We start from the raw sequence: 23,322 nt of genomic DNA on the forward strand, positions 1-23,322 counted from the left end.
ACTTCGGCTTTCCAGTCTTTTCTTTCTATGAGTTTGCCTGCAGAGCACCATTTAGCTGCTAGCTGTTTGGGTAAAGCTGCGTTATTTGTGAATGTTTGGTGAGGACAGAGGTGTAATTTTTTCACTTTTTGATTTCCCACCATGAACTGTTGCTTCACATGTACCAGGTGAAACTGCTCTACCGAGGACATAACCATAATACAAAGTTAGAAAGAACAACTCACTGTTTTAATTTCTCTTCTCTTTATTTCTATGCCCCTAAATTATTTTTAAAGACATTTTTCTCTGTTAATTGGAGGGTTAGCAAGTGTTCAACAGCATGATTGAAGAAGCTGGGAAATCTCACCACTGTAATTATATGAAGGGAGACATCTCTCATTCCCTGTCTGTCTCCACAGTTGGAAACTGTCCTGTTTCATACCCCACAAAGTATGTGCATCAGACCCCTGCAGAGATGAGGAAATGCATGTGTTTCGAGAGTTTGCAGCTTCAGCTGCTTACATACTACTTTAGTCTGATATGGTTTTGACTCTGAATGACCAAGTTATAGTTTTTTGTGTGTTACAGAAATACCTGTCAAAGAGGTGGGATACTAACAAGATTGTCTGAACAAACTTATTACCTCACTATTGCTATAACAAGTAGGATGGCCACATTAATGGCTGGATCTCAAATGTTTTAATCATGGAGGCTGACTGAGGACTTAACGCCTCTTAACAAGCTGCTTTGAAGATTGGTAGATAGCTTATCCAAGCCTGTACAAGTACAGAGGCACTCTACCAAAACCTAGGAGTATATAGTAGAGCTGATGGGTATGATAGATAGGGCTGGTGAGCTACATCCAGGTTGGGGGGTCACAATGTGCAAAAGACAACATGGCACTATACTGTAAACGCATGAAATGATGCTTAAGGGTGGGAAATGTGAGGAGAGAGCTAGAGATGATGCAAGTCTCACACTTCAAGTGAAAGGCAGAGCTGTTTTCCATGTAGTTTGGTTAGACCCTGGAGAAAAGTTTGAGCCCATTCTCGAAGTATCAGTGCTTGAGTTGCTTTATTCTCTACACCTGGTATCAGAGGAAGGGAGGTTGAGTGGCAGTCAAATTCTACTCTTATGGCTTAAAGAAGAAAATATAGCCATACCTAAGGCTTAAAGACTTAAGACTGTGGTTTCCCTTGCCACATTGCCACCAAAATAAGAATCATGGTCAGTTTCTCATTTTGCTTGTATGGATAGCTAGCCTTCCTTTTCTTTACGATCCACGTGATAGGTAGCAATAGATAGATATTTTGCAGAGAGTATCTGTTCTGAATAAGAAGAGAAACCTAGGAAGTAAAGTGCTTGACAATAAAAGGATTTGGAGAGTTCCTGGAAAGGGTATGCCATTCACAGCTCTCTTATCTCAAGCTTATGTATATATTTTGTATGTGTGTAAATTGTTGGTGTCTTTTAGAGGTGAACAGTTTTCTTGCTGTGTGGATTTGGGATCCATATGCTTGCTGATCTGTTGCTGTTCTTGGTTGTTGTCAGACTGGGTGTGTAACATGTTGATAAGCATGTTAATAAAGTCTTATTTTGGGTGCAATGTTTTATCTGCCTTTCACAGAAGTTACATGTAACTGGGATCTTGTTTCTTATTATACCATTAAGAAGACCAGCTCTAATAGTTCTGCTTTTTCTTCCTTTTCCGTTGAACTGTCTTGTTATCTTCCCATAATCATGTCTGACACTTCCATTATCTAGTTATGTCCTTCTTTTCTATACTCCCCAAAATTTTGCTCACAGTATTTACATGAGGCTATCTACAAGTGTAGTTGTCCAATTGTGTTGGAACACTCTATTGCATACTGTTGTCCACATCCTATGTTCAGTATGGCCACTGTATACCAAAACCCAGATGTGACTGATGTATGCATTGAGACAGTTTGGCTCATTTAGGCACTGCTGCTCATGACAGTTTACACGTACCTTGGAGAAGTGTTTCACACCCATCCCCTCGAGTTAAATTTTGTTTTGTTTCAGCACAGATTTTATCAGCAGACCTGAACTTTACCCACATGCATAGTACTCTTTTTTTTTGCAAGTAAGCTTTGCCTGTGAAAGAAATTACGAAGAAGACAAATGGAAGTAAAGCTAGTTGAAATATTAGCAACTCATTTTGTCTTCTGCTGGCTTTCATCAGGGATAAAAGAACAACAAAACCACATCAGAAGTAGTAATAAAATGACTATGGGGACTGCAAACATAATAGTGATAGAGATCACTTAACTGTGATGGCTTCTCCTATGTGATAATGTCAAGGTGTTTTATTTCTCCATACCCTGGAAGGTAGATCACTATTATCCACAATTTGAATCACACACCACGTGGAGGCAGGGACTAGAGGTGATGTCTCAGCAGTTACATGGGGCCACAGAAGACCCAGGAACAGAATCCAAAGAGTCTGGACCACCCAGGGCTCATGTACCAGCTCATGTACCACAGGCCATCAGGGGAATATTAGCTCTAAACCCTTTTGGTTGCTCTGTACAGTATAATCATCTAAATGAAATCAATGAATACTTGATTTGAGAGCCTCCCATTGCTCCATCCCTGCTGTTCCTAATGTTTGTTAACAGATTGCTTTGTGGTAGAGTGCAAAGGTGCCGCTCTATAAAACTGTAATGACTTCTGGAAAGGAAGTTGCCCTATGTATTGCAGAAAGCACCATTCAATTTTGATTGGAACATGGGGAGTTGAGAAGTTGTTATTACTGTTAGTACAGCCAACTGGAATAAAAATTTCTGCTCAGCTATGGTTAAGATGACATTTCCTTTTTCTTTGCTTTCTCCTTCTCTCCTTGTTTACCAATGGAATATGAGTGTTTTCATTCACCCTGGGCAGGGAGCTGGAGTGTGGTAAGACCCTGGCGCTCAGAGGAAGAGTATCTCACTTTCTGTCTCCTGTCCTCTTGTGTGTCTCACCCATCCCGTTTGCTACTCCCTTCGCTTTCTCTTTGCTGTTGTTTCTCAGTCCTTGGGGTTTTTCTTGTCAGTCTCCCAGCAGCTTTTTTATCCTAGAGAGCCTAAGCAGAAAATGAAATGTTTGGTGAGATGGCTGGGGTTTCCCCTTTCGAGGGGTTTTGGTGGTGCCAGATCTCACATTGCCTGGCTCTGGGAGCCAAGGGACTGAAGGGGAAAAAAAGAGAAGGGATTGCAGCTGTAAATGAGTCCCAGCTGCATGAGTCTGTTTGCACAGCAAGGTGAAAGTAATCTGAACAGGTGCTGCTCTTGCTGCAAGTTAGATTCTGTTTCTTTTCTCCCTAGTGAAAGACCAGTGGCCTTTGGGCTGGCAAACTACAGTACGGTACATCTCATTCCTGAGTAGGTATGAAGATAATTTACAGCAAATCTATCAGATCTCATGCATTGCACATCAGATCTGTACAAATAGCTCTTGGCTCACTTTCCCCACGGTCCACAGGTCATGAACTTCAAGGATTGTCTAGAGGTCTCACCATGCCCTGCCATGCTAGACGGGGCTGACTGGCACACCAAAAGGTTTGCCAGCGAGCTGAAGCAGGTGCTTGGGGTAAAGGCAGAGAGGGCACTGTGCAGTGCTTGCAGCTTGCACGTCTGTCCAGTCCCCTCACTGCAGTGAGCCCCAGCAGCCAGCACGCTCCCCAGCTGCTGCCCTGCCCCTGCCAGGCCTGCTTGTGTGCCAGGAACCTCCCCATCAGATAGTAGATTGTACTGCTGCCTTACAAGTAAGAGAAGAAACTCAAGAGAAATGGTGACAAGCATAATGTATATAGGGGTGAAAGATGTTTTTCTCTATTTTAAAAAATTTTGTAATACTTCTCAATAGGAATACTTTATAGTGTTTCATGGCACAGAGACTATTTGTGTCTTTATTTGTATTTTTCAGCCAGTTATCCAGAACTTATAGTAATACTTTTTTGACCTTTTCTAGAAAATCAATTTAACACATTTGACACTTTGCCAGTGAACTGACTCTTGCATGAAAATCATACTTGTTTACAAGACACTAAGCTTCACCCATTTAGATTCCTTTGTGCTGTTCTAATCACAAAAAATCATCTTTACCCCCCAGGTTTGATAGTCTCTAATTGCTAGAGAGTTGAATGAATATAAATAGATCTCTCAGATTTCCAGGGTCTTCTGCCTGCTGTTTCTAGCTCATATTTATAGGACTCCTGTCCTTTTTTGGGCCTGAAGCAAAGCCTGGTGAAATTGGAAGGGGTTTTGACAACTGTCCCATCTGTGTACTGGGTCAGCCTCCGATGCAGACCATGCTACAGAGGAAACCCCTTACAGCATACGAGTTAGAACCAAGGACTGACTTGTTCTTTTAAAAATACAGAAGGGATTTTTTCTGTGTTTTACAGAGATAATGAGATATTGAGAGTTACTTTCTCTTTTCCTAGCATTTTTTCCACAGATGCACACATGTATACGTACATACTTTAGCAAACCAATCCAGTATCCCAAATCAATGAGTTATTGAGAGGCTGATGACATGAATGTTCACAGATTTAAATCACTCTTTCTTTGAGAAAATTAAAATAATCGCATTTATGTTGAAGGAAATTTTGACTTTAAAAGGAAATTTTGACTTTAAAACAAAAAACCTACAGGAAAGCCATATATTGTTAATTGCATAAAATGTGTTTGCTGTGTTTTTCCATGCTACTGATCATATAGAATCCCAAATGACCAGCAGATCTGATTTTGTAATAATTTTGTGTGAGGAATTCGGACTGAGTATTACTTGTAATTCTGTCATTTTTCTCTAGTGTTTCTTTATTAATGACATCAGTGTTCTTGGTCTGTCTTAAATCTTTCACATTTTGTACTGATGTTTATTACAGTATTTTTCAAATTTTTGAAGCAAAAGTCTTTTAAGATGAACAACAGTCCTTCCTGGGGAACTGACTGAAAGCCAAATGATCTTTATTCATATAGCTATTGCCTTACACTTCCCCTCTTTAGAAATCACTGCTCCATTATATGTTATTGCTTCCTCTTCCTTACATGCCTTTATGAGTAGTAAAGTACAGTGTTGACATTTAAAATATCGTCACTGGTATGGTTGATGGATGAGTGAATGACTGACTGAGAGAGTTCTCAGAGGTGATTTCTTTGGGGCTTTGCAAATTCAGGCTCTAGTGAAGACTGTTTTCTGTATCAGTTATGCTCTCTGCATATTTTTTAGCTTTGTTTTGCAAATGTGAACAGGGCTGTTGTTTTTCTTAGTCACTATAGTCCATGTCCATCTAGTGTCTTGCCCTTCAGCTGCCCCAAAAGATTTGTGCAGCACTACAGAAGCAACACAACTACATCACAGGAGTTAAATGTGTAAAAGTGTCAGTCAGAGCTTGCACAGCCTTTACATGCCAATCACAGACTGTCACCTAGAGCGTATTACCAGGTTGGATAAGCTTTCCATATTTTAGGTTACGGTTTTTTGCTATATTGCTATTTTCACTGCTGTGTCTTTGATCTCAGAAAAGGCTCTGCACTGGTCAGGAAGTCTGTTGACATAGCCCTATTTGCCCGTGTGTGCCCTTGAGTTCATTACAGGATGAAGAAAAGATCATGAAGGCAAAGCTTCAGAAAACATTGTTGTTGCCAAATAACATAGCATTTATAAAGCTGTTCTGTGTCTAACTGTGGTCCTCTGCTTCATATCTGAGCAATCCACACCATTCTTTCACTGATACAGCATTGACAATACAGAAATATTAACAGTACTTATTACTGTGGCAATGTGGAGGAATCCATCTCACTTAAGAACTGTAATACAAGTAGAAAATAGAGATATACCCTTTGCCCTGAGATTACTGTCTGAAGGTCTAGACTACAAAAAGTCAGTGGATACAGAGAGGTGGGAAGCAGAAAGAAATGATGTTATGAGCACTTATGTTGTAGCACTACTGTTGACAACTTTAGATAGGTTTCGCTTCTGAAATCTGCTGTATCTCCGCCAGCTTGGTCAGCAATTCCTGGTTGTTTCCAATGTGTCTCCAGAACAGGAGTTCCTGGCCCATTCTTCAGATTATTTTATCTAATGCTAGTGTCGGGAAACCCCAGCTAAATGATGCTAGGCTCTGTACACAGATCAGCACAAGATAGTAACTGCCTAAAAGCACAGTCTAATAAAGTATAATGAATCTCACTGAATGCACGTGGTTTTAACGTATGTGGTTGCTGTTCACATGAAACCTGATAGTGAAATATGCACTGTATTGGTGCTGTCTCAAATCACCAGCAGTCTGTTAAATTAGCATACTATACTTGTCAGTTCCATTATGGCCGAAGAGGACTGAGATGATTTTCCTTTTTAACACATGTGGTAAGGGAACTTTCATTACTGACATTTATCAAGACATACTTTTATAATACTAGTTATGGACAGTTAAAAGCATATCAGGAATCAATATCTTGAGATTTTATATGTCTTATAAATGGTATTTCCAATTCTGCTTACAAATTCCGGTATATTTATAAATTAAGGTTTTTGTGGTACTAATGCAAATTCCAGAATCTATGTAAGTCCATTTCTCCAAATTGGCATTAATTTAATATGAGAAGAACTGTCCATATATCCTTGACTTGTCATTTATTAGAAGACTCAAGATCTTAATGGTTGACATTGGAGACAAAGAGCCAACATACAGGCAAATGTCTTCTGTGTTATGTAATATAATAAATAAATATTTAAACAAATAAAAAAATAAATATTTAAATAAATATTTTAAAAAATAAAAGGACTATATTTGCTTCTGGTTATGCTAATTCTTCACTCCAAGCAGGGTGTGATTGCATTCTATCTAGTCAGCTCTTTTCTTCGTGTCTTAAAGAAGAGATATAGCCAAAGTAAAGGCCGTTTAGAGATGGACAAGGAAAATAATTGAGTCACAGAAAGTCTTCTATTTGAGAAAGAATGGAAAAGATAGGGATTTTTTTTTAATTTAAAGAAGAGACAGGTAACAGAGGACATGACATTAGTGTACAGAATGATGAATGATACAGAGAAGGTGAATTGGGTGCTCTTGCTTGTCCTTTCTTAAGTACAGAAGCAGGGGGACATTCAATAAAGCTGAAAGGCAAAAATAGTAACACTATTTGAAGCCAGTTTTTAAACAATAATTACCTTGTTTTCATAAGCTCATCGTGTTTCTCTGTGATGCTACTGCATGTATTGAGGGGGTTGCAAAATGCCTGAATTCACGTTGTCCTTTTAAGCAGATGTTGTGGACGTACAAAGACTGCTGACTGGATCAGGTTATATGCCTTGTGTGAAGGAGAACTAGTCAGTCTTAAGGATCTCTTTTAGCCTTAAAAATAAGTGGAAGATGCATAAGGCATAAATACATGTGGGCAAATAGGACTATGTCAACAGACTTCCTGACCAGTAGAGAGCCTTTTCTGAGATCAAAGACACTATCAATATATTTACTAGATAAAGCAAAAAGTAAGTATTGAAAGCAGGTATCTATTAGTGATGGAAAGAATATTGTTCTGCGGTTGTCCGCCCTATGATTTTTGCACGTGTCCTGAAGTAAGTATCAGCTTGTGACCCTTTTTAAAAGGCTGATATTCTGCCACATTGGCTCAGTGCTCTAATCTAAGGGCCAAGCAGACTTCTGTCCATGAGTAATTGGTAGGAAATACATTTATTCTTTCTGACTGTTTATCCTGAATATTCTTTTGGTTTTGGATATTTCATTTAATATTCTTCTTTGATTAATAAGTTTGTATAAAGAGCTAGAACAAAATGTATTTTGTAGATTCTGGGGAACTTTGATAAACAGAATAAATTGTATATGTACCACTTTCCCACCATTCTTAGATAAAAAAGGTATGGTGAGACTTGCAAATGGCTTAGGAATGAGTGTGATCACTTTCTGGTTAAATTACTAAATTTCTGTTTAGATCAATTTTTACTTTTAGACTTGATCCCTGACACTCTTTTTGCAGATTTGTAATTAATTTATAACTCCTCAACATACTGCTTTGTTTCACTTAGTATAACTCTAACCCTCTTGTGGTGTTCAGCAGTTCAAAACCTGGTTCCTGCAGTCATCTCTAATGTTTGCGTCCAGTCTGTTGTGGTAATGTCTGTGTAATGGTTAAGACCTGGATAGTGACTGTAAGATAGCCTTTTCTTTCTATGCCTCAGTTTCCCCCACCTTAAAATTGGGAAACTTGTATCATCTTCCTGGATGAAACACCTCAGAGTTTTTGGATGAAAACCACTCTCTATTATACAGGGAAAACTACATATTTAGTAGCATTTCTTCATGCCTTTCTAATTAAGTCTTTTGTTTTTCATTGACCTAAGAGAAATCATGAATGCATTAGCTGACACTATCAGTATTAACCTTTGTGAAGTTATCAAGCATTTTAAATATTTACAGTTCAACAAGATCTGATGTATTTTACGAATCATGCAAAGTATATAATTTGTATACGTTTGTAGGAGGAGTTACGTATTTATGTGTCTGTGCATGCACACGCATGCTGTGTATATAAGCTGTACACTAAAAATGTATTTACCTGCCATTGTAGTCCAGCTGCCTCTGAAATAGTTACCTATGTTATCTTGGCAGCCCTGAAATTCCATGCTACAACATGGTGAAGAACAGTTTAGCCACTTGAAATCAGAGAAAATTTAATTGTAAGTGTAATTACTAGTCAGAAGTATGCAAATTTTATGTCTAAACTCAAGTGAAAAGAAGCATTCAGTCTAATTTTTTGGTATCTGTCAAAAAACGTCCAAAAACCATCTAGGCTGATGGCTAAGCTGCCATCCATAAATCTCAGCCAAAGACTCGCTGCTGACTTTTTAAGACTAAATTATTTCTGTTGTTCTCAAGTAATTACATTTTTGTTGTTATCTGTGGAAGGAGCCCCACTGGGTTCAGCATGTAAGTATATGGGGGGGAGGAGGAGAGGATTTGTGTTAGTTAAGTGGAGATGATAAAGCTGAAAACAAAGCAGCAGGATATAAATCCGATTTTTTTTCTCTTTCTAGTTGGCTCGTCACAATAAAACATTGCAACAGATGCTGAAGCCAGGGTCAGATCCAGATGAAGGAGATGAAGCCTTGAGCCATTATGCCAATCATACGGCACAGATAGAGGTAAAGAATTGCTCACTAGAAGATTGAGTATGAGACAAGTTTGCATCTTGTGCAGGGCATGTCACCTCTTTTTAGACTTCGGAACAGCAAAGTTTATTCAAATGTGTAGATTATTTATGAGAAGAGAAAGTTGAGTGATATGATTTTGGCTGTGGGAGAAAAAGGAATGCACCTATGTTAAAAGTGGCTCCAAATAATCATTTTACAGTAGCTTTCTTTTGTGTTATCAACCATGTTTTGTTAGGGAAATAATGACTGTGGATAGTAGCTGTGTCATGAAGTCAAGAGTAATCTTGTGTGGTGCATCACTTAAATAAATAATCATGAGTTTCAAAGCCAGTGATGCTAACTGATCAAATTAAAAGTTTGGCTGCAGTACAAAGAGGTTTTGAAGTGATGTAGACATTCAGTATGGCTTTTGTTTAAAAGAGCAAGGCTTAGCCTGTTCATCTGTTCTTTTCTGTATTTTAAGCTTTACCGCTGCCATGGATTGGATTTAGATCAAGAACCGCAGAGGTATTTAGGTCTTAACTCTTGTACCAGTTCCTGTGTTCTTAGAGGTTTCATGGGGTTATAGGCATCAAGATGGGAGTTGGGAATTGAAGGATCTCTAGCCCTTAGTGGCTTCATAAAGAGAAGAATGTCTCTGGTACAAAGATGTCTGCTTCCATGGACTGAAGGAAGAAGTGGCATCTGGCTATCTCTTGGACATGCTTTATCAAGTCCAAAATTGGCTGAGTATGAAAACTGTACAGTGTGTTTTCACACAGGACCAGCCTGAATCTGAGCCAATAATTTTAGCTTCAGTGGACTCCCAGGCTCCATCTAGTTTGGACCTGAGCTTGTATGTACAGGGAGCTGCCTGATGCAAGCACCTCGAGTCCATTTTGTCCTGGCTGCTGTCAAGACAGGCTGCTGCTGGGGTCCTTCTCTGTGCTAGTCAACATCCTTTTTGCCTGATAATGTTCACATTGTATCACCACAAGATAGATGGAAGCTCCATGGCTGTTGTGGTTGTCCAGACAGCAGCTAAGCGCTCCTTTTAACATATTATAACACTATGGAAGCTCTTAAGTTATCTCTTAGCAAGTATCAGCTGAGTAAGTTGTCTGAGTAGACTGCAAATTTAGGTATCAAAACAAGCACCATGGTCTGCTTCTACATGGCCAATAGCTTCTTCCAAGAGTAGTTTCTAAAACCTCCTGCAATGTCATGGCTGTTAAATCCAACAAAGCCTGTTTCTTCAGCAGATATGGAGGGATCTATTTCATGGGCCTCTATTGTCTGGGAGGCTTTTTGAATACCATTCTGCAGAGCAGCACATGCAGCCTACCTCTTCATTTGAGTCCTTGACTGAACTGATATTCTGTCAGGGTCCTTCACTTGCCACATAGTCCCATTGCATATCTGCTGGCTTGAGAAGCAACTGCTTACCTAGGATGCTTCAAAATAGCTTGTTCAATTTCACATAATGCACGTGTCCTTGGGCAGACGTGTATAATTATCCTTCATTTCTAATGCAAATGTGCTTGAGTATGTTATATGTAAAAATGGCTTAAGATGGGTTTGATTTTTAGTATGTTCACATAATTAATATGAATTATAGGAGAGAAAGGAGGGTTCTTAAATGCAGGACTGTGACTGGAAAAGTGAAACTCATCCCAGCTTTGTTCCTAAATCAAATGAATGTTTGCTGTTTTTTTTACTGAAAGCAGTTTTAGACCTGTTCAGCATTTCAGATACAGCTCCCTGATATTGGGGTATCTCATTTGTTTTATTTGAAAGTCAAATAGTCTGTGGTTGTGTTCGTTTTTTTTTTTTTTTTTCTCTCCACTGCTGCCTGTACAGGAACATGTGTTTAGGAGTAAAAACGAATTTTCTACCCATTTCTCCATTATTAGTAATGCAGGCTCCATGATCAGAATGAGAAAGCAATTTTGATGACAGTGTAGTGAGATGGAGTAAAATCTAGCTTACCAATAACTCAGTAGGCTCTGAAATAAAAACGATGCAAAACCTTGTTTTTTTGCCAAGTAAGCAGAGAAAGACTGATAAGATACGGGTTCTATCTGAGTAACAAGGTGCTATTTTTGCGTGTTCACCTTCACAACTTCTGTCATCATAGAAATAAATTCAAGGTGAGGAAAGAATTCTATAATCGATCAGAAAGCCCCTGAGCTTCAGCACTGTTTAGTGGCAGAGATTCATTTCAATCCATTGCAAAATTGAAACATTCTGAATTGGAACATTTTTTTATATTTGGGGTAAGTTTGGACCTAGGTTTCAGTTGAGGCATATTTTTGCCACTGTATTTTCATGCAGGCTTTTGAAGATAGAACCGTGGTTTCACTTTTTGTTTTAGGATTAATTGGTTCAGTTTCTTTGTAACATTCCAATAATTTATGCATTAATTTATAAATAATAAGGGAACTGTGAGCAAGAACAGATGTAACAAAATGGTTGGAACGTCACTGATCCTGAAAAAAAAAATAATGTGCATTTTATTTATAGATTGTTCGTCATGATAGAACAATGGAACAGATTGTCTTTCCTGTCCCTAATATTTGTGAATTTCTTACACGGGAGTCCAAAAGTCGGGTGTTCAATTCAACAGAGAGAGATGAACAAGGAAGCAAAGTCAATGACTTCTTCCAACAGACAGAGGATCTGTACAACGAGATGAAATGGCAAAAGAAAATTAGGAGTAAGTATAACAAATTCAAAAAATAGCTTAATTATGCTAAAACCTTGCTTTTAAGTCTTCAAATTTTTCAGTTTTAATAAAACACTTTTCACTGTTCACTCTGATATTGCAACAGGCAAAACTGCTCAGGACTTGTGTATGTAGGGTCAGCATAGTGTAGGTCATCTGAGACACTTCCATGCCACCATAGAAGAGGCATAATATGGAGTAGTTACTAATATAAATAATGTGTTCAAGATGATGTTCTGGACTCCAAAAGCTAAATTGAGGGATGGATGAACTGGGTGTAGCTCCACTAAACTCAATAGGGTTGCACCTAATTAAACCAAGACCCCTAATATTTAACAAAAACATGTGTAGCTGCATATTTGAGGTTTGCAGATTCCTAAAAGACCATTAAAAAACTTGTAAATGTCAGTCACTTAAAAATGTCTCTCACCAGAACCTCAGCTGCTTTAAATCTGAATGACTCCCATGGAGTCCGTTCCCTTTGCCAGTTCACATCAGCCTTGCTTGACTAGGCTGCAGTATGTCCCCATCTGTGAGCCCATTCTGGTATATGTCCCGTGGTAGTGCGAGAGGCATATGTACTTTCTTAAGCTACTTGCAACTTGCAGATCTGACAGGCACAGTTGAGATCATGGGAGAGAGATCAAAGCAGAGACCTGAACAGGAGGTGCAGGGAAACCAAGCCAGGTACCGTGAATTTCTTGTTCAGTTCACTGGTGGGCATTCCTGGCTGGCCTCGCCAGGAATGGGGCTGCCGCTGCTGCTCATGTCCTGGGGATGGGAAGCTCCTGCCAGCTCAGCAACTGTCAATTGTGCCCTTTGCATTTGGAGCAGAGAATCAAGGCTATGAACTAATTAAGCATCTACAGTATCCTTGAGAGGTAAAGAAGACATATATATTATATATGTATGTATATAAAAATACAGGAGAGTGTATCATTTTGTTCACTGCTAAAATGCAGATACTGCTGGGGTGGCAGACATCAGCTGTTTAACAGCTCACAGCAGCATTATGGAATTGATTAGGAAGGAAGTGAAGAATAGGATCTGTGGTCAGATCAGCAGGGAGTTTGGATAGTTAAAGCAATATGGTTTAGCGCAGCATCCTTAATGTTATGGAAACAGGAATGTTGGATGGTTTTTTAAATGTCAATTCCTGGGCAATTTTCAGAGGCAGTTGTAAATTTTCAGCATGAATCCTGTTGGCCCAGGTCCACTTTCCTTGGTGGCACTGTGAAAAACTCGTCTGTACTGACAAACCGACCAGAGGAGAAGTTGTAAAATAAATGATTTCAGAATAACTCCCTAACTGCAAAGTCTATTTGGGAATAAAAGTCACTATATTGTAGAAAAATTACTCTGTTAACAAAAGCGTATCTGTTTTTGTTGCTTAAGAAACACACATAAAACAGCCCAACCCTACGCTTACATAGACCAGACCTGCCTAATGCTGTAAGCAAGGAAAATTGGTTTATTTTTATTCAGAACAGAAATTCCCCAATTTCTTTCATCAGCGGAATGGCCCATAAGTCTCCATGATTTTTCTTTGTTTGAAAAGATAATGTAAGTTTAGGCTTGGTTCGTTCTTTAGCCAAGAGTCTGTTAGCATGCAGTCTGTATTGCTTAAATTGACAGATGTCATTTGCAGTGGCTCCAAGTGCTTAAATCCCAGCAGTCAACAGCATGAGGTTATCACAGTGAAATCTGAATAGTCACCTAATCACAATTAAAGTTTATTTAGACTAAAGCCTGAGACAGTCATATTCAGTTGAAGGAGTCTATATTAAAAGTTAGCTGGGTGCAGGCAAGTCAAGAACATGCTCTTAAGGCTTGCAGGAGACTCTCAGTACTTTAAAATCTAATTAATAGGAATGCACCATATTCAAATAGCTAAACTTCTCTGGCTGGGGGTTTTCTCACACCATTGCACATAGAGGCTTGTTTTAAATGTTCATTTAAACATCTGATAGTGCAGTTGCATATATGAAGTGCTTACCTGGGTCTTTGTACCCTCTGATGATGTTCCTAGGCTTTTTGCTGAATCATTTACGTGACTCTGGACACAAAATCTTAACCCTGTTTTGCCCTACTTCCCTTTTCAGTCATTTCTAACTAGGTTATAGGTTCTTTGGGATATAGACTGCTTCTGTGTATTTATACAGCACTTCATATATGGAGGTCCTGGCTTAACTGGAGTCCTTTTACAGCCTGGAGTAATTATAGCAGCACAGAGCTGCTGGTCAGCAGTTAATTTTGGATGTCTGAGGATCATACAGGAAATAGTTAGCTTTTGCAGAACCAAACCCAGTCAGACTGAATTTATCTGTTCTCCAAAAATAGATTGAGATGTATTTAGTTTGATAGAGGTGGGGAAAATGCTTTAGTTCTGAAGCCTTGCATATTCCATTTTCTTTGAATAATATCGTCAGCATTTTTGGTCCAAATGGGTCAGCTGGATGACCTGCTCTGGGTCTTCCATCCGCCTGGCATGCAGTGTGCCTTTAAACCTAGTTGTTTGTTTTGACTTTGTGTCTCCCTGCACAGAGGCTACAGTTTCAGAGGCAGGTGAGAAGACTTCACACAAGATCCAATCCTAAAACCTCAGCTGAGGAACAACTCTCGTTTATAATAAACTGTATTGGATGAAAAATTCTGCTTGAAACTATGTTTTATGGCAAACCTATGTTTGTTATTTGTCTGTTTTAGTTAATTTTAAAGGTCTGCATATTTATTTTGTTTACCTCAGTTTTCTTCATTAAACTGTACTATTTAATTCCCTTGAGGTCATTACTGATAGAGTTAATGCCTGTTTTCTTTTCATTGATTGCTGCTTTTCTCCCCTTTCTAGATAATCCACCCCTGTTTTGGTTCTCTAGACACATCTCTCTCTGGGGGAGCATTTCCTTCAACCTTGCTGTATTCATCAATTTAGCAGTTGCTCTGTTTTATCCCTTTGGAGATGATGGAGATGAAGGCAAGTTGAGTCTGGTTTCATTTTTCCTTTTAATTTTAGGTGCTTTCCATTCTAAGGTAACACAGTTACGTATAACTGCATCTTCAGGTATGCTCATATCTGCAGCAACCATTTAGTGTCTTCTAAGTAGACACCAGATGTTGTCTGGGATGTGGTAGTTGATCTTCAGTGCATCACATGTCCTGTGCAATGTGAAGTAAAATGGACAGAACATAGCAGCCAAGCTGAAGATTAGTTAGCTAATTCTTTTTTTTTTTTTAAATATATTTTATTACCATATGGCAGTGTACTATTGCACACGTTCAGTTACAGCTGCTGAGCTGAAGAAGGGTTCATTGCAGCAGAGGGACTGAGATTCCTTAAAACTGACCAATTTGAATGACTTGCAGTCTTAAAATGTGTGGAATATAATGATATAAAAACTGTCTCATGGGGTTTCGACTGTTTTATTGGGATAGAAGAGCAACTATTGCAGGGGACAAATGTGTTATATAAAAATATGCTTAAAATATGTGATTCTGTCTCTGTTTCATCATGTCATAGGAAATATAATAATAAATTTCATTAAATAAATGCAGCAGACTAGCAGGAGGCCTCTTTGGATTGAAAACAAGCTTAATTGGGATAAAGAAGACTGGTAATGGGAGTAGAGCCATTCACCTCTGGGTCTTTGATTTCTATCCAGTCCAGTCAGTAATGTGACTGAAAGTCACCTCTGTCTGATGGCATGTGAACAGTGCTGGTGGAAGCAGTCCAGCTTCTAGTAGATACATGTACTTTTCACAAACACCAGAACTGGCACCATCAAACATTCCTGTTGGCTGGCGAAACAGAAAAGCAGCAGATTAAAGTATATTGGCACGGCGACCACATTATCCTTTCACCCCGCGGGGCGGTCTCTGCAGGTCACAGCACAGGCATCTCCGTAGCCTTGTGTAGCAAAGTTTGCAGGGCTCTGCTGTGGAAATGGGAAGCATTTGTACATCATGCTTTTCTGCTTGTGAACTGAAGAGCTGCTCAGGGTACACACGTGTCAGAGCCTACGCAGGGTGAGAGAAGAAACAAAGAGTTAAAAATAAACCTTTTAAGCTACTAAATTTTTAGTTAATCTATACTCACGGAAATCCTCTGGTCTGCAGTCAATAGGTATTAATACTTGGAACTGCAGATTTATGTAGTATTAGTTTAAGTGGCCCCAGTAATCCAGTGATTTCAGTGATAGTGTGTTTCAGGATTCCAATTTCTAGTGCCTGTAGCAGTAAAAGAGACTGCTGAACAGTAAACAATAAGTGTGGCCGAAGGGGATTAGCATGGTCATGAGGCAGACTCCTTGCTTCCAGCCTCCAAAAACTGATCTCAGAGCTGGAGTTTGTCTCACATTTTTTCTCTTCACCTTGTGTAAATCAAGCGATGCTCATGTGTTTGAGGTGCCTGGACTGATCTAATCATCCCAAGAATGCTGCCTTTTAGTAGATTTCTGCAATTCTTATATCATATGGCATAAGCAAAATTACCCTTCAGATGAGGTCTCTTTGCCTCATGCATATCTGCTCATGTTACATAACATGAAATTGTTTGACTTGCAGTAGGGAAGAAGGAAAAACGATTTGTTAAAGAAACACTGAGTGCTTTGGTCTTACCTTTCAGCTCCAATTTGAAGCTATTTTTTAGGATCCGTTAAAAGTTTCCAAATCTTGTTGGCAAAAAAACTACCCAGCAGAGCTGACCTTGAACTTCTTGCCAAGGGTATAAACACTCCCGAACTTTGGAAAAGTTTGGATGCCATCTGAGTTTTGAGAGTAGGGCTTCACCTCATTGTTTTCTAATCTCACTGATGCTGCTTAGCTGTATATCTCTTGCCAAACAGACAGTGTTATTCCTATTGTGAGCCTAGCTAAATTTTCTATTCCATTCTCCCCTGTCACTGACCTTTCAGTTCATCAGATAACGATAGGAGTCAGTGTACGAGTATGACAGTGCCCTGAGATCTGAATGTGCTTTTTACATCAGAGCAGCATGGTGTGTTTCCAGGGCTTTAAGCAGAGGAGGGAGGGAAAGCAGGGGCATTACTCAAAACTCAGGGAGAGCCTGGAGCCAGCTTCTTGCACAGACTGACTCTGAAGGCAGCGGCTCACATGCCTGTGGGAGCTCAGCAAGAGCAAGGACCCGCCACCTCCCCAGGAGCAAGGCACAGCTATTCAGCAGCTCCTGGCAATGCAGATGCTGCCTTCTCATGCCCAACTCCCCGTGGCTGCCTCCCACTGCGGCAAGTGTCTTGCTCTCATGCAGAGGCAGAGGCTGCCTCCCGCTGAATGCCTGCAGCCCTTCAGAAGAAAGCCGCTTTTCTAAAAGCAGGATGCTTTGGTGCTCTTTAGATTGGAAACGTGACGCTGCAGCACAGTGCCACTTGCTGCGCTACCCCAAGGGCCAGCTATTTCTGTAGCTGAGCAATCATGGAATTAGACCGAAGGAGTCCTAATGATCCCTGCAGAAGGGAGCTGATTAGTAGCTTGCTCCAGGAGAAGAGTAAACTGTTTCATCTCTGAGCACTCCTTGGATTTTAATGGAAATTTCATTAGCTGCTCTTATTATTACCTGTGCAAATCAACAATAGTATGATAATAATAGTTCTTGCTGCAATTAGGGCAAGTTGTGGTCAGCAGTTGTGATGCATGAGTCACGCTTTTTGTTAGCTATATTGGCAAAGGAATTGATCTTTTGAATCTGTTTCTTGGTTAAAAAAAAAAAAAAGTCTCCAAAGATGCCTCTCTCAACTTTCCCTTTCTCCTCCATACAGGCACGCTTTCTCCGTTGTTTTCAGTCCTCCTTTGGATTGCAGTGACACTTTGTACAGCAATGCTGTTTTTCATCTCCAAGCCTGTTGGCATTCGACCCTTTTTGGTGTCGGTTATTCTCAGGTCTATATATACTATTGGGCTTGGTCCTACCTTGATACTTCTTGGTGCTGCTAATGTAAGTACTTAAAAAGCTAGCAGAATTTTCAGCAGAAGCAGAGATATTAAGGGTCTTCTATTAAAAAAATCCCTCGGTTAGAACTGTGCGAAGAAGTTTTTTTTCAGGTTCATGGGTTGAGCAAAAAAAAATATAAAAAAAATCCAGTCGTCCTGAAAGAGCAGTATCAGCAAACTGAAAAACTGAGAAAAAAGGGGCTTTGGTTTTGTTCATGTGCAAATATTTTAAAAATAAAAACAATATGAAATTTAAAAGAAATACTGCTGAGTAAAAGGAATCAAATTTACAGTTCCTCATGTTAAAAGAATAATTTCCTTTACCAACATGCTCAGCAAAGTTGACACGAATTTGTAAGGTGTTGTGTGAGCTTAAATCTATATTTTTGAGGAAAGTTTTCAAAATTAAAAATTCTCTCAGCCTTTTCTCAGATTCTTAATTTATTCATGTCTGTTTTTTGCATGTTTACTGAGCTTTGTAAGATATATAGTCATGATCATAAGTAATCTATTTACATTTCTATCTATTTACATTTCTGCCTGACTGCTACAGCTCTAATTCACCTTAGCACCAGGCAGCAAAGTATTGGGCTGTTTGCCACCAATTCTTTGAAAATTGTGCGTGCTTAAAAATACCCAGGGACATAGTCAAAGGTAAGCAAGCAGTGCTTGTCCATGTGAAATTTTTGAAAGAAGAAACATATTGAGTCCTTATTGCTTGACCTGGACTACCAAACACGTGAGGTTAGCTCCTTTCATGTGTACTTCTGCACTGCTTTTCACATGCAGGAACATGCTTTTCACATGCTCAGGAACAATGGCAAATCTGATGCCATTGCTTAAATACCATACTTCCAAAATGCCATTGGTATTTTTTTTTACGGTAGGTACCCCCACCCTCACCTACCCACCCCCCATACATATGCTATTTTGTTACTATTGTTCTCCTTGTAGTTGCATTCATAGCTGCTGTTGCATGGTCTCAGGTCTGAACTCAGAATTGTTAGGAATTCGCTCCCCAGTTGTTTTTTAATGCCTTATGGCATTAATCCCACCCTGCCTACTCATTAATTTATAGAGATATATCAGAATGCAATGAGACAGTGCAGGGTTGGAGGGGTGATACACTTCCAGTTACTCTCATGGACTCACTCCCAGCGTGCCTTGGAGATGGATTTATCTTATTTGAACTTCAGCCATCTAAAAGTTGAGCATTTAGTCAAAGCAGCCTATCTAGATTTTTTGCATGCTACAGCAAAGATGAACAGGATTTTTTCTGATGAAGTAAACCTAGCCTTTGTTTACACCCCGCAGCTTTGCAACAAAATAGTGTTTCTGGTGAGCTTTGTTGGAAACCGTGGAACTTTTACTCGTGGCTACAGAGCAGTCATCATGGACATGGCTTTTCTCTATCATGTAGCATATGTCCTGGTCTGCATGCTGGGCCTCTGTGTGCATGAATTCTTCTACAGTTTCCTGGTAAGTCTGTGCCTTTGCGGAGGGGAAATCTTTGCAAAAATAGAAAATACTGTTACCCATGCAGCTGTCTTCAATTTCTTCCTGACAATCAAGCCAAATCATGTGTATTTTTAGCGCGCCGTTGTGTTGCTGCCCCTTTGGAGCTGCTGTTTTCATTAGAACCTGTTTCTGTTAGAAGTTGTTTTATCTGTTTTAGAGCTGAAAGTTTGCCCATTTCTTTTCAGAAAATCATCACACAGACTGCTTCTTTCTTCTATGCCTCTCCATCATACATTTATTCTGTGTATGTTTTTCCTATATCTTGTGTCAGTTGTGTCTTCAGACTGTAATCTCTCTGGGACAGGAGTTGTCCACTGGTGTGTGCATCATCCCTGTACCAAAAGATCCCATTCCTCAGTTCATGTTGCAGTCCTAATAAGTAAAAGAGTGACTTGGGGAATAGAGATGGCATGCCTCTGGTGTAGCGGGAAGATTCATCACTATAAATGTATCCCACTTCCATTTTCTTTTGTTGCCATTACCCAGATGGAATGCCTTTTTACAATGTGATACAGGTGCAGTGAAAATGAATCATACAAAATTATGCTAAACTCAGCTAACTGCTCCCTTCATGCTGAATAGCAATAAAAGGTGTTTCACTGCTCTTGTTTTCTAACCGTTTTGCTTTATACTAAAACATGAAACTTTTAGGGAGACAGACTAAATTGTGGTCATTTACATGTGTTCACCTTCCTGTTGTCATCTTTCTCAGCTTCCTGAATAGCAGTGAACTCCCAGCATCTCATAGAGGTGCGTTAAGCACTCTAAAATTTAGGCATTCAGTTCTTACTGTGGCAGAGCTCCTGCTGAAGTCGTTTTCCAGGTCCATATCTTGACATTAAAGTCACCTTCAAAGTTGCACAGACTTCAGAGGAGTCAAGATTTTGAGGCTTTAGCTGCAGAACCTTTTCAAATGGATGCAACTCACCTGCTAATTAATGTCTGTCTTAAAAAATGCACATCGAATCGTATTACTCCTTCAGTGAGTAAGGGTTCTTTACCGTAAAATACTGTCCGAACTGCAGTGTAGTTTAAGAAACATTTTAAATGCCTACTTTTTTCAGTGACTGCAACCAACAAATGTCCATGATTCATGGATGTTATAATTGTCTACATTCCTAAGTTACTTACAGGTGTTCACTTTGTAGTGAAAGTGTTCCAAAATCCTGCATTTGTTCCTCATATTAAGTTTTGTCTTGTATGGGATGAATGATAACTGTCTTCCCTCTTTCTTCCTTTATTATTAATCCTTTCATAAGGCTGTGGATTTCAGATCTTGTGAATTGTGACTAATACCTTCTTCTGTGGACCATTTTGATAAATCACAGTGCGTCACTTTATATCTGTAATCTGTGTGTTTTGAAGTGGAAATACATATATTATAGATAATGTCCAAAGCACTATAACACATCAATAGAATTGGAAGAGAAAAAAAGCTATAGTTTCTTGAAAAGCACTTATCACATTTAATTGCTATTTGAGGCATTTGACATTTAAAGCAATATTATCTTCATGTATACTTTTCTTTAATGTTAAAACTAGGAAAACATATAGTGCAGGGTAAAGAAGAGCAGTTTGGTTTTTTTTACAAACAGTGCAATGAATTTAACCTTGTCTTAAAAAGAAACGGCCCTAATCCTTTCACGTGAGTGACTTTTAAATGAACCCATGAGCTCAAAGAAACAGTTTACAGACATGTAATTATGTGTGTGCATGAGTGCATTTTTGAGATGCAGCCCATGCATGTTAATCAGATGGGAAATAACATGAAAAATTAATTTATGGATGTAGATCCATAGTATGGAGACACTGTTATTTAATTTTAATCCAGCCTGGTTTTGAATATGGGGAAACAATGGTTCTTGTCGCTAACTATTACCTTGTGTCTGGGTCAGACTCATATGTAAGTATACATTTTAGCTTTTGATTTTGCTATAATCTGTCTTAAAATTTCAAGTTCCATGCTATATTATCTCTCCTATATCCCCAGTTCCCACTGAAATCAATGTGAATTGTGAATTTATGAAGCTGAGATTACAGAACATGGCTAGATGTATGTTTCAGTAGTTCAGATTATGTTCCTATGTAGTATCTATATACATTCATTTTTATTAATTTGTATTCATTTTTTCCTCTACACTATAATTTTCCCAGCTGTTTGATCTGGTGTACAGAGAGGAGACTTTGCTAAACGTGATAAAAAGTGTTACCCGGAATGGTCGTTCCATTATCCTCACCGCAGTGCTAGCACTCATCCTGGTTTATCTCTTTTCCATCATTGGGTTCCTCTTCTTGAAGGATGACTTTATCATGGAGGTCGACAGGTTAAAAATCAGGACCCCTGTTGCAGGTACTGCTTTTTATATTAAAATTTGTTTCCAAAATACACCTTTTATGTCTGACTAACCAAACTTTGCTGTAGGGAAAATTTAATTTTGTGCTTGTATCTGTGGAAGCAGAACTAATTCCATATACTTTAGCACTAAATTAAGTCTCAGGGTAAAATTTCATGTGTAGGGTTGTTTCTGACTAGATTTTTCTGTTGAAATACTAAAATCCAGCACTCACAATTGATTTATTACATTTTCTTTTAACATTTTCTAACTCATGCTAACATAAAGAAAAAATTCCTGCATTTCCTAAGTATTTGGAAGAGCAACTCAAAGTGGATTCTATTGGTTCTCATCCCACCTTAAAAGTAGTGCTTAGGATTTTCTGTGTACTGCATGAGGCATGTGACCTTTTAATGTTTAGTTAATGTATTCATCTGATTACTATTTAAGCTTCATCCAACAGAAATTTATTACAGAATCCACACTTCTGCTGATAGGAGATTTCCTGGAGCATCTCTTAAATTCAGTGTGTTTTTCACAAACACCACTCTTAGTGTATAATCTTGTCTTCAGTAAAATCATCGGAAGGTTTTTAACGGTTTTTTAAAAAGCCAGGATTTCAATTTATTAGAATGAGAGATTTCACCAACATGGACGGAGAGTTACAAACTCAATTTGCTAGAAAAAAGTATGTCTGGTGTGTTGAGATCTTCGTACATGCTGCCAACCAGCCTGCTGGGAGCATAGACAGAGAAGTAACTGTCTGCATAGAAAGACCTGAAAACAGCTTTTGATTAAATTCCTAGAGGTATGATTTTCCCAAATGCTGAGCTCTTCAGACCTGCATGCAAGCATAGAACAACTGATAGGATCCACCCCAGATTGTGTGCGCTCTTTGTTTGTCAGCCTTTTCCTAGCTTTTCTATTTCAGGACTTACAGCACACAAATGAGGCAAAGCTCATTCAAGACTCGTTGATGTGGGGGAGTGTGATGTATTCATATAGCTATTTGATAACCACAGGAAAAAAGGAACTTAACAAATTTCTTTTATATACCTTGCTTTTTGCCACTGATCAACTTCAAAGGGCTAAGTTGGCTTATATTTGATTTACCATTCATTTTGGGGCAGAATTTATAATCTGAAGTTTCATTTTGAAAAATAATTGTGGCCATCTTAGGAGAAAGGAAGCTAGATTTAGTGGAGCACTGATCTGATCCAGTGCAGTAGTTCCTGTGTGTTTGTGTTTCTTCTGTTGGATTCTTAACAGATTTTTGTGGTGTGTTTGCGTGTGTATTCTTGCTGGCTTTATACATTGCCATTTCTGATCAAACACTCATCAAGAAAATATGCTGATGGTATATGGATGGAACATTATGCATCCCAAGACAAGTGCTTAATTTTTTTCTTTATAAAATAGCACAGAGAGTCAGAGTGGATGTGTCTTCTGTGTTACAGAGATTGTCTTAGACTGTTACTTTCGTTGTATGATTTTGCCTTCATTTTTTCTCCTTAAACTTTTTTGTATCTGTGATTTGAAATGCAGAAAGTTGTTGAAGATGCACAAGACAAGATTGGTTTGATAAAATCAAGCTGATGTACACATTTACCCACTTTGGGAATGTTAAATTAGTGTTTTACTCAAACCCATACATATTTACAAATGAGT

At 38.9% G+C, this 23,322-nt stretch overlaps 1 protein-coding gene across 5 annotated transcripts in view; it reads left to right on the plus strand.

Annotated features, from left to right (window-relative positions):
* The window catches only part of ITPR2 (inositol 1,4,5-trisphosphate receptor type 2), a 268,838-nt gene that overhangs the window by 210,131 nt on the left and 35,385 nt on the right, over positions 1-23,322 (plus strand). For 4 of the 5 annotated variants that reach the window (XM_040545169.1, XM_040545170.1, XM_040545172.1 and 1 more), the window contains 6 exons: positions 9,040-9,147; positions 11,659-11,851; positions 14,709-14,834; positions 17,632-17,807; positions 19,118-19,282; positions 21,476-21,671. In XM_040545169.1, the coding sequence (XP_040401103.1) occupies positions 9,040-9,147; positions 11,659-11,851; positions 14,709-14,834; positions 17,632-17,807; positions 19,118-19,282; positions 21,476-21,671 (964 nt within the window). Of the gene's footprint in view, positions 1-9,039; positions 9,148-9,619; positions 9,664-11,658; positions 11,852-14,708; positions 14,835-17,631; positions 17,808-19,117; positions 19,283-21,475; positions 21,672-23,322 lie in introns of those variants that run through there. The other variant, XR_005816274.1, reaches the window with a different exon arrangement.

Source organism: Cygnus olor, chromosome 1, assembly GCF_009769625.2.
Source record: "Cygnus olor isolate bCygOlo1 chromosome 1, bCygOlo1.pri.v2, whole genome shotgun sequence".
Taxonomy (NCBI): domain Eukaryota; kingdom Metazoa; phylum Chordata; class Aves; order Anseriformes; family Anatidae; genus Cygnus; species Cygnus olor.